This window comes from Anoplophora glabripennis, unplaced genomic scaffold (genome assembly GCF_000390285.2).
Source record: "Anoplophora glabripennis isolate ALB-LARVAE unplaced genomic scaffold, Agla_2.0 scaffold645, whole genome shotgun sequence".
Classification (NCBI taxonomy): Eukaryota; Metazoa; Arthropoda; class Insecta; order Coleoptera; family Cerambycidae; genus Anoplophora; species Anoplophora glabripennis.
In genome coordinates this window covers 167,516-184,277 of record NW_019416865.1, presented here as the reverse complement: position 1 = coordinate 184,277, position 16,762 = coordinate 167,516, and the positions used below count along the sequence as shown (strand labels likewise).

The 16,762-nt window shown below is 33.1% G+C and overlaps 1 protein-coding gene across 2 annotated transcripts; it reads left to right on the top strand.

The window, feature by feature from the left end:
- Positions 1-2,113: 2,113 nt before the first annotated feature.
- On the top strand, positions 2,114-15,985 carry LOC111691309 (carbonic anhydrase-like). 2 transcript variants are annotated; one of them, XM_023455581.1, is made up of 6 exons: positions 2,114-2,211; positions 5,718-5,867; positions 6,495-6,618; positions 12,936-13,041; positions 13,106-13,333; positions 15,880-15,985. In XM_023455581.1, exons 1-6 carry the CDS (start codon positions 2,130-2,132, stop codon positions 15,979-15,981), a joined length of 792 nt encoding a protein of 263 aa, XP_023311349.1. In that variant the 5' UTR covers positions 2,114-2,129; the 3' UTR covers positions 15,982-15,985. The 2 variants fall into 2 exon arrangements, with proteins under 2 accessions (XP_023311349.1, XP_023311350.1); XM_023455582.1 differs by lacking the exon at positions 5,718-5,867.
- The last annotated feature ends 777 nt before the right edge of the window (positions 15,986-16,762 follow it).

Here is a 16,762-nt window from a genome sequence, read left to right as displayed (position 1 = left end):
GCTAAAAAAATTATAAAAAATTACGTTTTAAATCTTGGAATGCTATAATTGTGCAATAATTTAAAATAAAAATTCCCTTATATTGTTTATGAAAGAATATTTTACTTTTGCCATTTTCAACTCTTATAAACTACCCTTTTACCAATATTAATGTAAAATATTTTTATTATAATCGATTTTTAAATATAATCAATCATAAAAAAATTGCTACGCTGCATATAAATAATCACACTAAATTTTTTTACTTATTTTATTTGTATAATATAATATATAATATATAAAAATGAGAAAGCCTATTTTGCTCCGAAAAAATGTCATTGATTTTTTTACCATAACTCGGTTAATTTTGAAGCTATAGTATCCTACAAAAAAGCATTTTAAAGATAATTTCAAGAGCTGTAAGATCGTTTGCATATAAAACCTTTTAAGTCCTTCGTTTTTTAAAGGGAAAGGATTGAAGGGCTCGGGACAGGTCGTTTTTTCACTAAAATGGATACTTCAGGCGGCGATATCCCCTTTATTTTTTATAGGAATAAACAAAAAGCAAAATATTTGTTGAAAAAAAGCTACATTTTTGTTGTCTGTCATTTTTTACGTATCTTTCATAGTTTCAGAGTTATTATATAAATAAGGCAATTTTTTTTAATAATGAAAAATACGTTTTCAACTTTTACCATACATTATTAAAAAATACGCATTCTAAACCGGTCTAAGTTCAGGATCTATGAAAAACACTAAAACAAAACTAATTGTAAAGGGTCTACGCACCCTTTTGTCGAAATTTTCAAGTTCCAGCTTCAGAGCATGGGTGATCGTGGGCCTGTTGGCATAAGCCTTAAACTTAAAAAAAAACAAAGATAAAAATCCAACGGCATTAATTCGCATGATCTGGGCAACCAAAACGGGAAATTACACGACCAGAAAATGTCGTAGGTAATGGATCTGTTTCTCGGGCTGTATGTCATGTGGCACCGTCTTGTTGAATCCACATGTCGTTTACATCATAGACAAAAACTGGATTATCATGTCACGATAGCGAGTACCATTAACTGTTATTGCCTGACCAGTCCAGATTGGTCCAATGATGTCTCCAGCCCAAAATTCACACCAAACAATGACCTGTTATGGATGCATTTATTCACTCTCACGAACTGCTTTGATGTCTTGTGCTGAAGGACAGCCGGAGTGTTATGACCACCAATTGTTCTAGTTCCCCTGAATTTTTCAATTAATCTCTTCACATTTGATGAAGTTAAATTACTAATCTGATCATATTTTGTATGAAAACCTTCATTATTTTTAAAATATTGCTCAACAATGAAAACGTGTCGTTCTTTCATGTAGTGCTCCATTTTTAAAACTCTGAACTCTCAGCTGTCACGCTGTTTTTTTTTCATTGGCAACACTTTACCGCTCAAATGGCGCGAAATTCAAATCTTGAATTTTGGGACACCCGATATTATTAAACGGTGAAAGATGTTTCAAATTACTTCGTAAATTAAGATCCTTGTTGAATACAAATACCGAAATAAATTAGAATAAACATCATATGATATCCTTGGCTATGGAAGATACAAATAAACAAATTTAAACTATCAAAACTAAATTAAACTAATTATTGTAAGTATCATTCTAAATTCCGATAATGGAAACAGGTTGATTTTCAAAATGTCAACGACTTTTTGAAGTGCGTGTATATAGTGAGGTGAATTTTTTATTTGTTGTGAGATTTTTGGTTAGGCAAAACTATTTTCAAAAAAATAATCCTTGAGTGATCCCTTTGATGTGAGTGATTGTTTAATTATGTTTTTATTTTTTTACATGTGCCAGATTACCTTAATAAATAAAGAGAAAACTTCAACCACGTTGACAAATAGCGGAGAAAACGGCGGACCACCCTGTACATGTACCACGTGAGTAATAAATAATTAAGTAAATATTCCTCTCACTACAACAATTCCTGGGGCTTTAGATATGGTAAACATGAATTACTGGTACGTCTTCTTTTTTAAAATTGGATATACTTTTATCAATTTTTAATGGAGTTTAAAACCGATACAGATAAAGGAAAATATAAAAGGAAAAGCAATCATTGTACGCTGCTGCATAAGTTATTTCCACCAATAGCAATGAAGTCGGTTTTCAGTGTTTCAGTATTTGTCGTACTGTTTATTGGTAACCTCGCGGCTGAGTGGTCTTATTTTGAGTTAGGTCAGTAAATTTTGTTTAATTGTGAACCGTTTTAAGGAGAAATTAAAAGAATCAGTCTACAGAATAAACAATTTTAGGATGTTGCTATTATTCCAAAAAAATATAAAATTAGTTTTAATTTTGAAATAATTTTCGTTATATCGAAAGATTTATTATTACACGTGTGTACATTACCTGAGGTGGCACTTATAAAAGCGTAAGTACATAATTAGGCGATTAAAAAAAATTAGTTTTGGTAATAAAACTTGCAAAACAAATAAATTGTGGCTATCATTAAATTTAGGTTTATGCAGGGGAAGCTGAAATGAATATATATCCCTACTTATTTATTATAGAAACAAATAGAAATTTGGAAATTATGGTATGGTATTCATTAAAAACCACAAAACATGTTTTTAGACTTATTGTTAGCTATAAAAACTATTTTTAATAGTTCCGTAAATGCGATAAAATACATAAAAATGTGAATGTGGTGTTACGTTAAGTGTTCTAATAGTTTCAGTATTAAGGTACGTTTACATCTGACACTTATATGTGGACATAAATATCCTGTATCGGATAGAAACTCACAATGCATGTTTACATCTGGATAGAAATTATTTCATTTTTCTATAATATAATTATGTCGGATATTTGTAAATGTGTTCTGATAGAAATATATTGCTATAAATATATCAGCTGTTTATATTTGCCACATATATTTATATCGTTCATCGTACACTTCTCTCAGCTCAGTTAAATAAAAAGTTTATTTGACAATCCAACACGATGAAATAGACCTTTTTAGTAGTGACGTCACATTCGATCGATTTTCTACCTTGTGTATTTTGGACATAAGTGCCAAAAAATGTCCATTTTGTCATGACCTTAAATGTCGCGATATTCTGGCAATATTAGAAATATTTAAGATGTTCCAAACCCCAAGTGACAAACTAAAAGAATTATAAAATTTATATTTTTAAATTTATAGAACAATATTGACATTTAGAGTAATTAATAAATTAAAATTATATCAATGTTACTGAGCATGCGCATTAAAGATAATTTGTTGTAAGCGAAGTACCCTCGCAACAGGATACATTCAAGAAAAGTTTGGTTCTGGTTAATAGTACGTCTATAATAAGCCACTTGAAGAACAAAAAACACTCGATAAACGGGCTGACACAACAAAGCATCAAGAAAAACAATAAAAAATACTTGGTAGAACTAAAAAATGCCAAGATTAAACTAAAGAAGATGATGACAGCAGTGATATATCAGCAAGACCTCACCTGCGCATGAGGCTATTCTTCCCGAGCACGCGCATTAGGAATAACACGGCTAATGTTAAATTTTTACTTTATTTAAATTTAAGAATATCCTTTTATATTGTTTTAAGCACATTGGTGTATCTATTTTACGAAAAACGTGTTGGCTGTTCTTAAATACTGCTAAATCCTTGTAAAAAGAAGTTAATTTGAAATTGTTTATTTCTATAGTAGGTATCTACGTAAATAGTAAACAAGGGTCAGATTCGATCTGTACAATTTCAACTATGACAATTTGTTGCGGGTTGTCTAGATATGTGACGTCACGCTAAAAGAGTATATTATCAACACGAAAATTTGCGGCCATTGCGATATATGTATTTCAGAAATGGCAAGGAAAACGAAGAAAAACGGTCTGTCTGGGTTCGTGGATGGAACTGATTCCTGAAGTTATGGATTTTCCTTGTAATTTCTTCTACAGTAGTAATAAATTTTTCTGAGATTTCAATGAAAGCATTTTCCCTTTTTGCTCGATCTCTATAAATTTTACTTTTAATCTCCCATAACTCGGGTTTCGCATGATATAACTTAATTAGTTCATCAATTTCGGCTTTTAACCACTCTTTTTTGTTATTATTTAACACCACTCATAGTACTTTCAATGTCGCGACACTTATTCAAAAGTAGACCGCTGTTCAACTACAGAGATATGTGTCATGCAAGTTAAAACATGAAAATAATGAGTGTTTACATCTAGTGGCAGAAATGTATCGACACTTATTGCTGAATATTGAAATATATATCTTGGACAGAAATTCCTTAGCGTTTACATTTTTTTATATATACGTCTGTCTGACACAAATATAATGTAATACGTGTCAGATATAAACGCACCTTTACGAATAAATTAATTTAAATGGATTTTACTGAATTTTGTCATTTGTCATTCTATAAAAAGATTCAGTCTTATGGCAATATTTTTAGGGACTTTATACACCGTGTTCACCTAGTGCGCGTAAGTCTAATATGTAGGTGTAGGTTAATAAAAGATATAACTTAATTTTTTTTTACAGAGTGCCTACTTTCCAGAGCTGCACAAAATGAAAATATATTCGCATATACAGGGTGTTCAGTTTTTCCTGGGCAGGTACCAACCTAATTTTTTTAAATGGAAAACTATATTTTTTATTGCATTATCGAATTCTACGTGAAAAATTAACGGTACTTTGTGTTATGATCCCTATTAAAATATTGATAGTTTTCGAGATAATCGACTTTTCATTTTTTTTTTCTTATGTTTCGTCACTTCTAAGTAGTTGACATAATTATAATTAATTAATAACTTAAAAAAAATACTCTTACGATATTTTTCCCGACAAAGGAACGGGCGCAAATCCGGTATTTTACATAAATATGTTTTTTTTTTGCAAAAACTACACAACTTAGGTATAGGGAAAGCTATTAAAAAATTGTAGGGTCTACAGAAAGGCATCTAATGAAATCATAAAACATAAGGTGTTCTATTTGAAAAAGTCGAGATTTTTCAAATTTGAAATTATCAGGTTTGGCACGATTTCCTTTGACCCCTGTATATCGCAGGTCAACTTTTGATGAGTTTTTTGAAAGAGCCATCTTCACTCTACAGTTCCTGAAAAAAAAAAATAATTTCTAGCTATCATACAATCATAATTATGTCAACTACTAGAAGTGACGAAACATATGAAAAAAAAAACAAATGAAAAGTTGATTATCTCGAAAACTATCAATATTTTAATAGGAATCGTAACACAAAGTCCCGTTAATTTTTTACGTAGAATTCAATAATGCCATAAAAAAATATAGGTTTCCATTTAAAAAAATTAAGTTGGTACCTGCCCAGGAAAAAATGAACACCATGTATATGCAAATATATTTTCATTTTGTGCAGCTCGGGAAAGTAGGCAACTCTGTAGAAAAAAAAATTAAGTTATATCTTTTATTAACCTAGATGTTGGACTTACGCGCACTAGGTGGACACGGTGTAGGTATATGAGTAGATTTCAAAATATGTTTTGCAGAATATAACAAATTTTAATGCGAAAAACTAATTCTGTAGTTTCTACTACAAATTTCCCTCAAAAAATATATTTCAAAATTCCCCGTTTTTTTAACACAGTACTTTTTCAACATAAGATAATCCCGTGTTTAGGTATTTAGATGTCGACAATCAAAGTATGGAAAATCTTTAATCATCTGATTCGTGTATTTTATGGCTTTTAGACAAATGGCCAGATATTTGCAAAACTGGCCAGAGACAGTCACCCATCAAACTGAGGAGGCTACTCTCCAGGAAGACTCCAATACCAGCGTTAGAGTTCAATGATTATAAAATTGCCTACAGGGCGTCCTTAGAAAATAACGGACAAACAGGTAATCCTTACTCTCCGAAATCTCTAGAAGATTGGTATAGAATTATTTCAATTTCCTAAGTCGTGATTAAAAGAAGTTTTATTTATTTACCATCACAAGAGAATATATCTACAGACTGTTTTTAGAGGTACTATATTCGAATTTCTTTTTTTTTTTTAATGCGAGGTATTAAAGTTTCATACAAAAACTTTTTTTCGGATATTTTGCAGATAGCTTTGTCAATAAAAAACGAGGTTTTTACTTATATTTACGGATATAAAACATTTTTTGCAGTATCATTTATTTCAAAAAAGATCTCCACTATTACTATTGCACGTCACTGGATTTACCAATACGACTGAAACTGTACCTGATAAAAGAGGTCTGGGATATTATCAAATAAAATCAGAAAGTTTCCGAGATTCGGTTAAAACTGTTGGAAACAAAGCATCTATGGATAAAATTTGGCTCGTTGTTTTAGTGTTTCCATGTAGATAACGAACTATCATAAATATTTTTTTATAATGCACCTGATCTTAAAGCTCGACAAAAATGAACCGACCTATAAAAACAGGTCCCTTCATTTTTACTATTTTATTTTAATAACGTTGAAATCTTGCTTTCGAACTGGTTTTGTACGATTTTTAGTGGAGGCGCGCATCATGGACAACGATGCCATACCGACGCTGTCAGGTGGAAATTTAGGAGGAGAATATACACTGGACAATGTACATTTTCATTGGGATTCGGAGCACACAATCAACGACAAAAGGTGAGTGTTGCTTGTTAAGGAACGACGAGGCGCCAGCGGTATATATTTTGATAAGCTGATGGCGTTCCAATCATAGACACATATTGCTAATTCTTACGGCCCGACAACCAGCTGAATTTTAACCATCTCATTTACATGGCGACTATAATGATTTATGGAAAACCGTGAACCAAATGTTTTCATTTCCACTGTTATCATTGTATAATTTAACTGAGGTTACTGTTATTTTTTAAAAATTATTTTACAATAAAAACATTTTTACTTTGAACTGAAGCAAAATCACCTAAATATTAGTAATATTCAATTGTAAAATTGCCTTAAAAAAATTGTAAAAAAACATTTTTCTTAAAATAGTTTTTCACCCAAAATATTGTTTACATTGTTAATTAATACTCAATTGTTTAAGTCAACAACGTTCATAGTTAGTTAGTTAGTTAGTGTATATTTGACCATTTTACATATTGTCATACATTTATGGCAAGTCAAGTGTACAAAATATTTACTTCTAATACAACAACAACATTAATAGGATAAAAACAACAATATAATATTATCAACATTAACTACTCACAAACATACCCTACAGCACATACACAAACATATCCTACTCATAATGAGTATTATTCAAAGCCTGTACTGAATAAAATCAGTATTTAAGTAAAAATCTTCTAATTTCAGCTTTGAAACAAGTTAAATTTAATTGTGTAACAGACAGTGGCAACCTACTGTAAAGCCCCACTTCCAGTAAATTACAATTTGATTTTTTAGCCTCTTGTGTTATACTTATGTATATCTGACTGATGATGAAAGTTGTCAATATGTTTATGTATTTCAATAAGTGTAAAATAAATGTATAGGCAAGGCAAAGATAAAATGCCTAAAGCAATGAAGTACTGTTAGCAATGCTGTCTGCTACTTAAATTGGCTATCACTCTAATTACTTTTTTTTGTATGCAGACGATTTTGTGTGACTGACTAGAATTTCCCCACATTGCGACCGCGTAACACAAGCGGGAGTGAAACAAAATAGGTGGAAATTAGTGTTCTGACTAACTACAGGTTTTAGTTGTCTATACTCGACGGCCAAAATTATAGATAGCGATTCATCGCTAGCTCTTGGACTAGTAAGGGGGATGAAGCGTGCCGGGAACGAAAATCCATTGGCGTGTCTGCGTAAAAGGCAACAAGATATAGAAAATATTGAAAAAACATAATAAAACATAGCATCTAATATTTTTTACGGTTTGCTATAACCGGCACTTTAATAAATTTTAATTATTACAGCATTTTAAAACGTCCCAGTTGTGTTTTTTTAATTTATAAATTTATTATAGCCATGGAATTAGACCCCTCGTCTACGCTTATGCTATGACGTTTCTCAGGTCGGGCAAATCAAGTCCGTTTACACCCACTAAAAAAGCATTTCCCTTTTCCCTACCAAGTGCAAAAGACAGAGATAAAATATAGATCGACGTTCAGTGTAACTCATATCAGTCTATACACGATTATAGATTCTACCGATGTGCATGGCGAGCGGCACAAAGATAAATAATATTGAACCGTATAGAAATCATTTTATATTTTATACGCATTATGGTAATAGTGTTTTTATATTATGTATTAGTCACTCTTTATAATTTCGGCCGCCGAGTATAATTAGAAAAATGGTACTTGGTAGCGACTTCAACAGATATTCAACACGACCTGTCCAATTCAGGCCATCATCCAGTGTCACACCCAACAGCCTCACACGGTCACCCTTTGTTATCGTTCTGTTGGTGGAAATAAAAAGTTCCTGAGTTTTCTCCACATTAATTTTGAGCCCACTAATATTAACCCAATTTTCAGCCTGGTTTTTTAGCAGGTCTGAAGCTGTTTTTAACTGAAATAAATCCTTATGCGAGACAATTAGGGCAGTATCGTCTGCGAACAATATACACTTGTTGGGGGACAAAAAATAGTGAATATCATTAATAAAGATCAAGAATAGTATCGGTCCTATAATGGAGCCCTGCGGTACACCGTGTTGAATTTTCTCAAATTTAAACGCATTATAGTTCTTAGTAACAACACATTGTTGTCTATCTTGAAGGTAAACAGTAAAAAATTTCAAAGACAAACCTCTTATCCCATAGTGCTCCATTTTAGTTAATAGTAGATCGTAAGGAACGCAGTCGAAGGCCTCGTGAGATCGCATAGGACGACGGCCGTATGCTCACCCTCCTCAAACCCCCTAACTGCCCCCCTCACGACATGACGCACTGCATCGGATGTAGACAGAACACACAGAACAGAATTATTTTCCAGAAACTTATATAGGCTTTTTTTGAGTAGTCGCTCTATAATTTTACCAAAAATTTGTATAATTGAGATTGGTCGGTAATTGTTTATGACATTCGGATCACCTTTCTTAAATAATGTATTATAAGGTGGTGTTGATATTCGAAGCAATTCAATTCCTATTGCACCAAACTTGACGACCATGTACAGAGTGTCCCAAATTGCTTACACTAAACTTTACTTGGTGATCAGATTGCTCGAAATAAAAATCCTATAAACACTGATCGAAATATGCTTAGTTTTCGAGAAAAAGGTGGTTCAAATTGCAATTATTCTTTTCTAATATATAGGGTATTTCAATTTACACTTCCCACCTGGAAAATATCGGAATTAGAAAAAAAAAACAAACAAAATTCTAAGACACGTCATTTTCCTTTCAAAGGCTACACGTGATGCGTTCTATCCAGTGACAGCTACGGCATAATGTGGTGGAGCACCATCCTGCTGAAACCACACATCCTCTTCTGACAAAGCGTTGCCATTTTCCAATACTTCCACAATCTCTTACTCTTACTCTTTATTTAACGACCACATTACGAACAATTAAAAGTACATTTGAAGTCACTGACATATTAATGGTTTATGTTCGACCAGTTAAAATAATATTGCACACTATAAAAGCATTTGTCCAATAGAAGGCTTTTACTCAATTTATAAAATTCATTAAAACTTAAATTAGTAACATTTGCATATTTAAAACATTTGTCGAAATGATTGTATAACTTAACATCTAACTTATTAATTTTTATTGTGTGTATCCTAGAGAACGGTTCAATCAAAGTATCGGCATATCTGGTGTTATAGGAATGTATGTCAGAATGCTTTTGAATTTTGTCCAACCCACGATGTATGTGCAGTAACGACTGGAATATATAAATAAATGGTGTGGCATAATTTGAAATTTTTTAAATAGTGGTAGGTAATGTGAACCGAAAGGGCCACCCTCAATAATGCGAACAGTAGCCTTTTGCAAAACAAATAACTTATGCGCCACATTTGAATTACCCCATAGAGTGATACCATGGGATAAATGGCTACGTGCGTAATACATTAGAAGGGAGCGACCGCCTCAATTGTCTCATACAAAATATTTGCGACGACAGCTTAAAGGCAATATGATCTATCTGAGACGACCATTCCAATATGGAGTCAAGGACCATCCCAAGAACTTTAATCTCTGATTTTGTAACCATCTTGTCGGTACTAGATAAGATATTTTGGGTTTTGGATTCATTTAGTTTTAATTTATTTTATTTTATTTATCATCATCGGGTATATATTCGTTTCCAATAGATTCAGGTACATATTTCCATCCAGATTTCCCGGTAGGAAGAAATGCCCTATGAGGTGGTCTCCCAGTATATATTCAATTTCCTCGATCGTTGCGTATGAGTTTCATACGAAATGCGTGGATTTTCATCACTTCAGTAGCGGTAATTATGTCTATTGACTTGTTGAAAGTGTTGAAACCTACATTTATCGGAAAAACAGGTTGAGTACAAAAAATTTGCATTCTTCGAGAACGATCACTCATTTCTTCACACAACTGCAAGCGGCAATCAGGATCGTCTTCATTTTGTATGGGTGATACTATGAATTTTTAAGATTCGGCGACAACTAGGTACAGAAATTGCTGACGTACTTGCAAGTTTCCTGAGACTCAAATTTGGTATCTAACATTGCGATGTGATCCAGGACAGTTACCTGATTACCCTCATTACGTACGACCTTCTGTTTGCAACCGATCCAGTTTCTGATTTATGCACTAAATCCAGGACGTGCCGATGCGAAGTGTTTTTGTCGGGATGAAGATCATTAAAAATTTGTGCTGCCTGCCATGCACAGTCATTATTCTTGTAGAACAAACTAATTACTTCCACCTTTTCAGCAATTGTGTAAACCATTTTCACGAATTGGAATTCAATCGACTTTGTGACGATTTTACGGATTTTGTCCCGACAAGAAAAGATGAGCCAATATTGCCTCATTTAAAGTAAAACAGGTAAAAAATTGATCTGATAGAGTATGAAGTTTTTGTATTGACAGATAAACGAAAAATCAAAACAAATTATTTTATCGTCAAATTGTTGAAGAATGTCGTCAGATAGAGGTAGCTTCCAAGACATCAAAACTTAGGCCATCATGTGTCCCCCTTGAAAAGAAAATCGACGTCTCAGGTTTCTTTTGTTTTTTTTTAACTCCATATTTTCAACACTCTGTATACAGGGTGTTAAAAAAAGAGTGTAAAATATTTAAGGAGGTAATAGTATGAACCAAAATAAGCAGAAAAGTCTCAATAAACATGGGTCCGCAAAGTAACGGTTGCGGAGATATGGAATGTTTTATGTTTTTTAGCCCCTTTTTTTATTTTGCAAAAACGTTGTGTATTTTCTTATAATAGTTGGTTGATGTTTAGTGAAATAAACAGTACGTATTTGACAGTTGTTCTCAGTGCACAAGTTTTCTTTCGCTATGGCTGGTTACTCTAACGCAGAATTAACAGACATGCATTTCATGTATGGTCGTGCTAATGGGAACGCCACCGAAGCGCGACGTCTTTATGTTGACGCTTATCCAAATCGCCAGATTCCTTCACAACGCATGTTTGGAAGAATTCACCAAAGATTGCGTGATACCGGTTCCTTGAGCAAACAGTGCCATTTATCCGGAAGACCAAGGTCGGTATCCACTCCTAGAGCAGAAGAAGAAATTCTAGCACTGGTAGAGCAGAATCCAGGTACGAGTGTGCGGAGAATATCAGCCGAGGTAGGAATTAGTGGTCCTCTTGTTTGGAGAATCCTTCACGAGCAACTGCTTTATCCATACCATGTGCAACGAGTACAGGCCTTAAATCCAATAAATGATCATCAAGCACGTTTGGTTTTTTGCCGCTGGTTTCTACGTCATGATGCTGAAGACCCTCGTTTTCTTGCAAACATTCTTTTTACTGATGAGGCCGGGTTCACAAGAAATGGAGTGTTTAATTTTCACAATACGCATATTTGGGCCGACGAAAATCCTCATGCTCTAATAGAATCTGGACATCAGGCACGTTTTTCATTAAACATTTGGATGGGTATTGTAGGTGACAGGTTTCTAGGTCCTGTTGTTTTACCAAACCGATTAACAGGCGCTGCTTACCTCAACTTTCTGCAGAACACACTGTATGAGTTTTTGGAAGACATTCCTTTGAATCAGAGGCAACAAATGTGGTTCCAGCATGATGGTGCTCCAGCTCATTTTTCCATGGCCGTTAGAGAGCATTTACACCAAACTTTTCCACATAGATGGGTAGGAAGGGCCGGACCTGTTTTATGGCCTCCAAGATCGCCTGATCTGAACCCTCTAGATTTCTTTGTTTGGGGATATTTGAAGACATTAGTGTATGGTACTCCTGTAAATAGCCTGGAAGAGCTGCAGCTACGGATTAATCAAAAGTGTCAAGAAATCCAAACCAAGGAGGGTGTTTTCGAAAGAGTTCGAATATCGTTGAGACGAAGATGTCGTGCCTGCTTGGAAATGGACGGAGGGCACTTTGAACATCTTCTGTAACTTTGTTTTTTGTTTGTTAAAAGCTTCCTTTGTCGGTTTATTCCTAATAAAATAAAATGTTTGAAAAACGAATAGTGGTCCATATCTCCGCAACCGTTACTTTGCGGACCCATGTTTATTAAGACTTTTCTGCTTATTTTGGTTCATACTATTACCTCCTGAAATATTTTACACTCTTTTTTTAACACCCTGTATATTCAAAACATCTTATATTACTTCCTAACCTTTATAAGACAACTGAAAACTATGACCTGAAATTATCTCTGAAATCTACTGCTTCTCGAACTATTTTCGTAAGAGTTTTTTTCTTATTTTGAGAAGTTCTATCGCCAAGTAAAGTTTGGCTTGTGCATTGCTGGACACCCTATACACTTTGCGGACAATTTATCTTTTTATTTTGTATTTTTATATTCAATTAATCGCAGATTTGCAGTGGAAGCTCATCTCGTGCATTACAAAACAGAATATGGAAATGTAACAATCGCCAGTAACTATACCGACGGAATCGTCGTATTAGGAGTTATGTTTGAGGTATAAAAATTTGGTTTTTTTTAGTCCGCATAGCAACAAATTCTTACTCTTATGTAATTTGTAGGAAGTCCTTTTTAACAACAAAAAACTGGATAAAATAATTGATGCCACGAAAATTGTAGCTCCTCAAGTCGACTTAGTTACTCAAATAAAAAGTTTGGTAATCGAGGATTTCTTACCGAAGGACAGGATGAGTTTTTACAAGTACGAGGGATCGTTAACCACTCCCGGATGTAACGAAGTGGTGACGTGGATTGTTTTTGACAAACAGCTCAGTATAGGACGAACTCAGGTAAAGCCGTGGACAATAAAACCACTTACTGTTAACTGTAAATGTGGCTTTGCTGAAAAGAGTTTAAGCTCGGCTAATTCTGCTAATCTATTTACAATATTTTTGTGTTCTTTTTTTTTACTGTATTTATAAATACTTTAAAAGTCGCATTTTTGATATCACAGGTTGGAATTACGGTTTTAATACCTGTATTCTTAATATGCTAATTGGCATAATACTATCTATTAAATTTAATAGTAATTATTGGATCATTATCGTACTTAACTGCTTTAATATTTTATCGATGTTTATTAGTTTCTTATTGTATTATACATGATGGACCGAAAAACGTGGGCTTAACTTTTGGCGGCACAATATGTTAAAAAAATTCGAAAAATGTCATATTTTTCTTCCTATTTAATTATGTATCTTTTCAAAAGTTGATTGTAGGCGAAAATGGAAAAGGAAAAAAATTTTTGTAATTAAAATTTTCTACAAAATGTGACTAGTTACAAATCGAATGAATCATGATTATTATTGTAAAAATCGAAAAAATCGCCAAAAATGGGGTTAAAACATTATTTTTCAGGGAATTTTTTTGGGGTCTTTAAATTGAGTATAGGACCTTCATACTTGGCTCAAAAAAACTTCATGTTAAATCGGTTTGAATGATTTTGCATAATAATTTTGCAATTCAAATTTAAAAAAAAAATGCAAATTTTCTAAATTTTGCTCAGCAAAAACCAAGGCTCCTAGATACCTGAAAATTTAATCACATATAGAAAGGCTCTCAAGGTTTAAAACGCTTTTTGAAAAATTCGAATCCGTCAATTAGGAGAGCTCTGGCGCTTGTTTAAACATTGGTCGAATTTTTGTACTTATAAACAATTAGAATAACTTTGTGAATATTCAATCATATCAAATTTTTTAAAGCAGGGTTTAAAAGTTATTGGAAAGACGCTTCTTTAAAAAAAAAACAGATCGATTGGTCAATTAGTTACATCCGCCATTTACACTAAATGTACTGGGACATCCGGGCCAATTTTTCGAAAAATATCTTTGGTATTCCGAGTACTTACCACGTCTAAGTTTGCAATACTTTTTTTCATTGGCAAACGTGTTTAAAGTTATTTATGCAAGCGCGAAATTCAAGAAAATCGTACGGGTGGTGGTGGTGGAGAAAGCATAGCAGAGAGCGCTGCCGCTTCGGCCTGCTCGAAATTGAATCGGCGAGTTCAAAACCGCGACGCGCTTAAAAATGTTTAATATCTCAGCTTCTAGAGGTCCGATTTTGATTATTTTTTTCAAAAAATCGATGTCTCGCGATATAAAAAAAAAACAATTAGCATATTTTCAAATGCCTATCGTTAATAATTATTGGTCTTCCAACAGTCCGATAATTATTTATCTTTAAACTTCCTTTAATTATCAACTTTATTTTTTTATCGTATCAAAGGTAAGTGCAATCGAACCGATTTTGATGAAATTTGGTGTGATGATTCTACATAACATGAAGTTTTCTTGAGCCATGTTTGAAGGTCCTATACCCAATTTAAGGACCCCAAAAAAATTCTCTAAAAAGTAATGTTTTTTTAACCCCATTTTTGGCGATTTTTTCGAGTTTTACAATAATAATAATGATTTATTCGATTTGTAACTAGTCATATTTTGTAAAAAATTTAATTACAAACATTTTTTCCTTTTCCATTTTCGCTAAAATCAACTCTTGAAAAGATAAATGATAGGAAGAAATATATGACATTTTTCGAATTTTTTAAACATATTGTGCCGCCAAAAGTTAAGCCCACGTTTTTTTTATGCGCATAGAAAAATTTTCATTTCTAGCGATATTTGAAAGCCAAAAAGCCAAAAATCTCCGTGGATATACGATTCACCCAAATATGGACTTTTTGAAACAGATACCGTCTGGGCTAAAATAGGATGTTGAATTTAGAGGAGAAAAATTCAGCCACACGTAGTGCTCATCAAAATCCATGCAAATTATTTTTATTTTGATAAGCCCTACTCTTTCGACCTTTTTTTATCATTTCCCTTTAGTAGGTAAAATGATTACCTATTTCTTAAAAGTTTCTGTTCATTTCACAGCGCTCGCTCTTTGGTTTTCTCTGACCGACAACGGCGACGGACGGCGTCGTTACTGCTATATGTATGTTCAGTTAAAACTTTTCATGGTCAGCAACTAATAATGTAATAATAGGAAATATACAAGTATTCCACTATCAAATGACACCTAAACGATATGACTTGACCCAGTATTTGTTTATCAGGATAAATTAGTAGGAAATACAAAATTGCAGTAATTGAAAAGTAACTAGTAAATACACCTGCTTCTTACAACAATTTGTTCCTATTTCGCGGCACTAAAATGCACCGTAGCCAAAAGCACGATTGAAATAGCAAAAATTTTAACCAACATTTCTTACTACTTTAGAATGGAAAGCTTTTATTGTCCACAACCATGCTACCTCATTGTTTCACAAGAAATCGCATTCATTTTTTAATGAAATTTGTGTCTAAACGTACCAATGTCTATTACTTTTTTTCAGTTAAAGGAATTCCCTAAGGTGGTGACAAGTACCGGAGAAAAGTTAACGAAAAACTACAGGCCGCTGCAAAACCTCAATGGTAGAGTAGTTTTGCACACGTAGTAGCACTATTTGAGCTATGGTGATAAAATAAAACATTTATGCGGTTGTGAAGTGATTGTAACAATAAAAAATGAATTTGATTTTTTGCGTTTGATTTCATGATCATCCTTACACATTTAGGTTAGATAACTTTATATCAGATTATACTAGATAATTTTTCAGTGGGTTAGATCATTTTTCGATATTAGGATCGTTCGCCAGTCGCACATCAGATACAGACAGGTTTCGGACTTACTGGCCCTCACCAGTATGTCATAGGCGAAACAATCGATGAACGATTCAGTTATTTTCGCTGTCTTAACTAGATAAATGTGAGCTAAAACATGTAGTAGTAACTACTGCAATTTTTTTTTAAATTCAATACACCGTTATCAAATTTAATGGTGTTTAAAACTGATTTAGATAAAGGAAAATATAAAAGGAAAAACAATACTGGCACATATTTTAAGTTATTGCTACCAGTAACAATGAAGTTTGTTTTCAGTGTTTCAGTATCTACTGTACTGTTTATTGGTAACCTCGCAGCTTAGTGGTCTTGTTCGAAATTTGATTAGTAAAAATTGTGGACTATTTAACTCATTCAAAGAATCGTCCATCAAAATAAACAATTATTTTAGGTGTCGTTATTACTGTAAAAATATTTTAGGAGAATAAGGTAGGAATAACAAATATTATTCTTTAAATCGGAAATTCTATAACACAAATATATACAGGGTGGTTCGTTTTTCATGACTCGCCATTAGCATCTGGGAAACCGTAAGATATACAGGGTGGTTCGTTT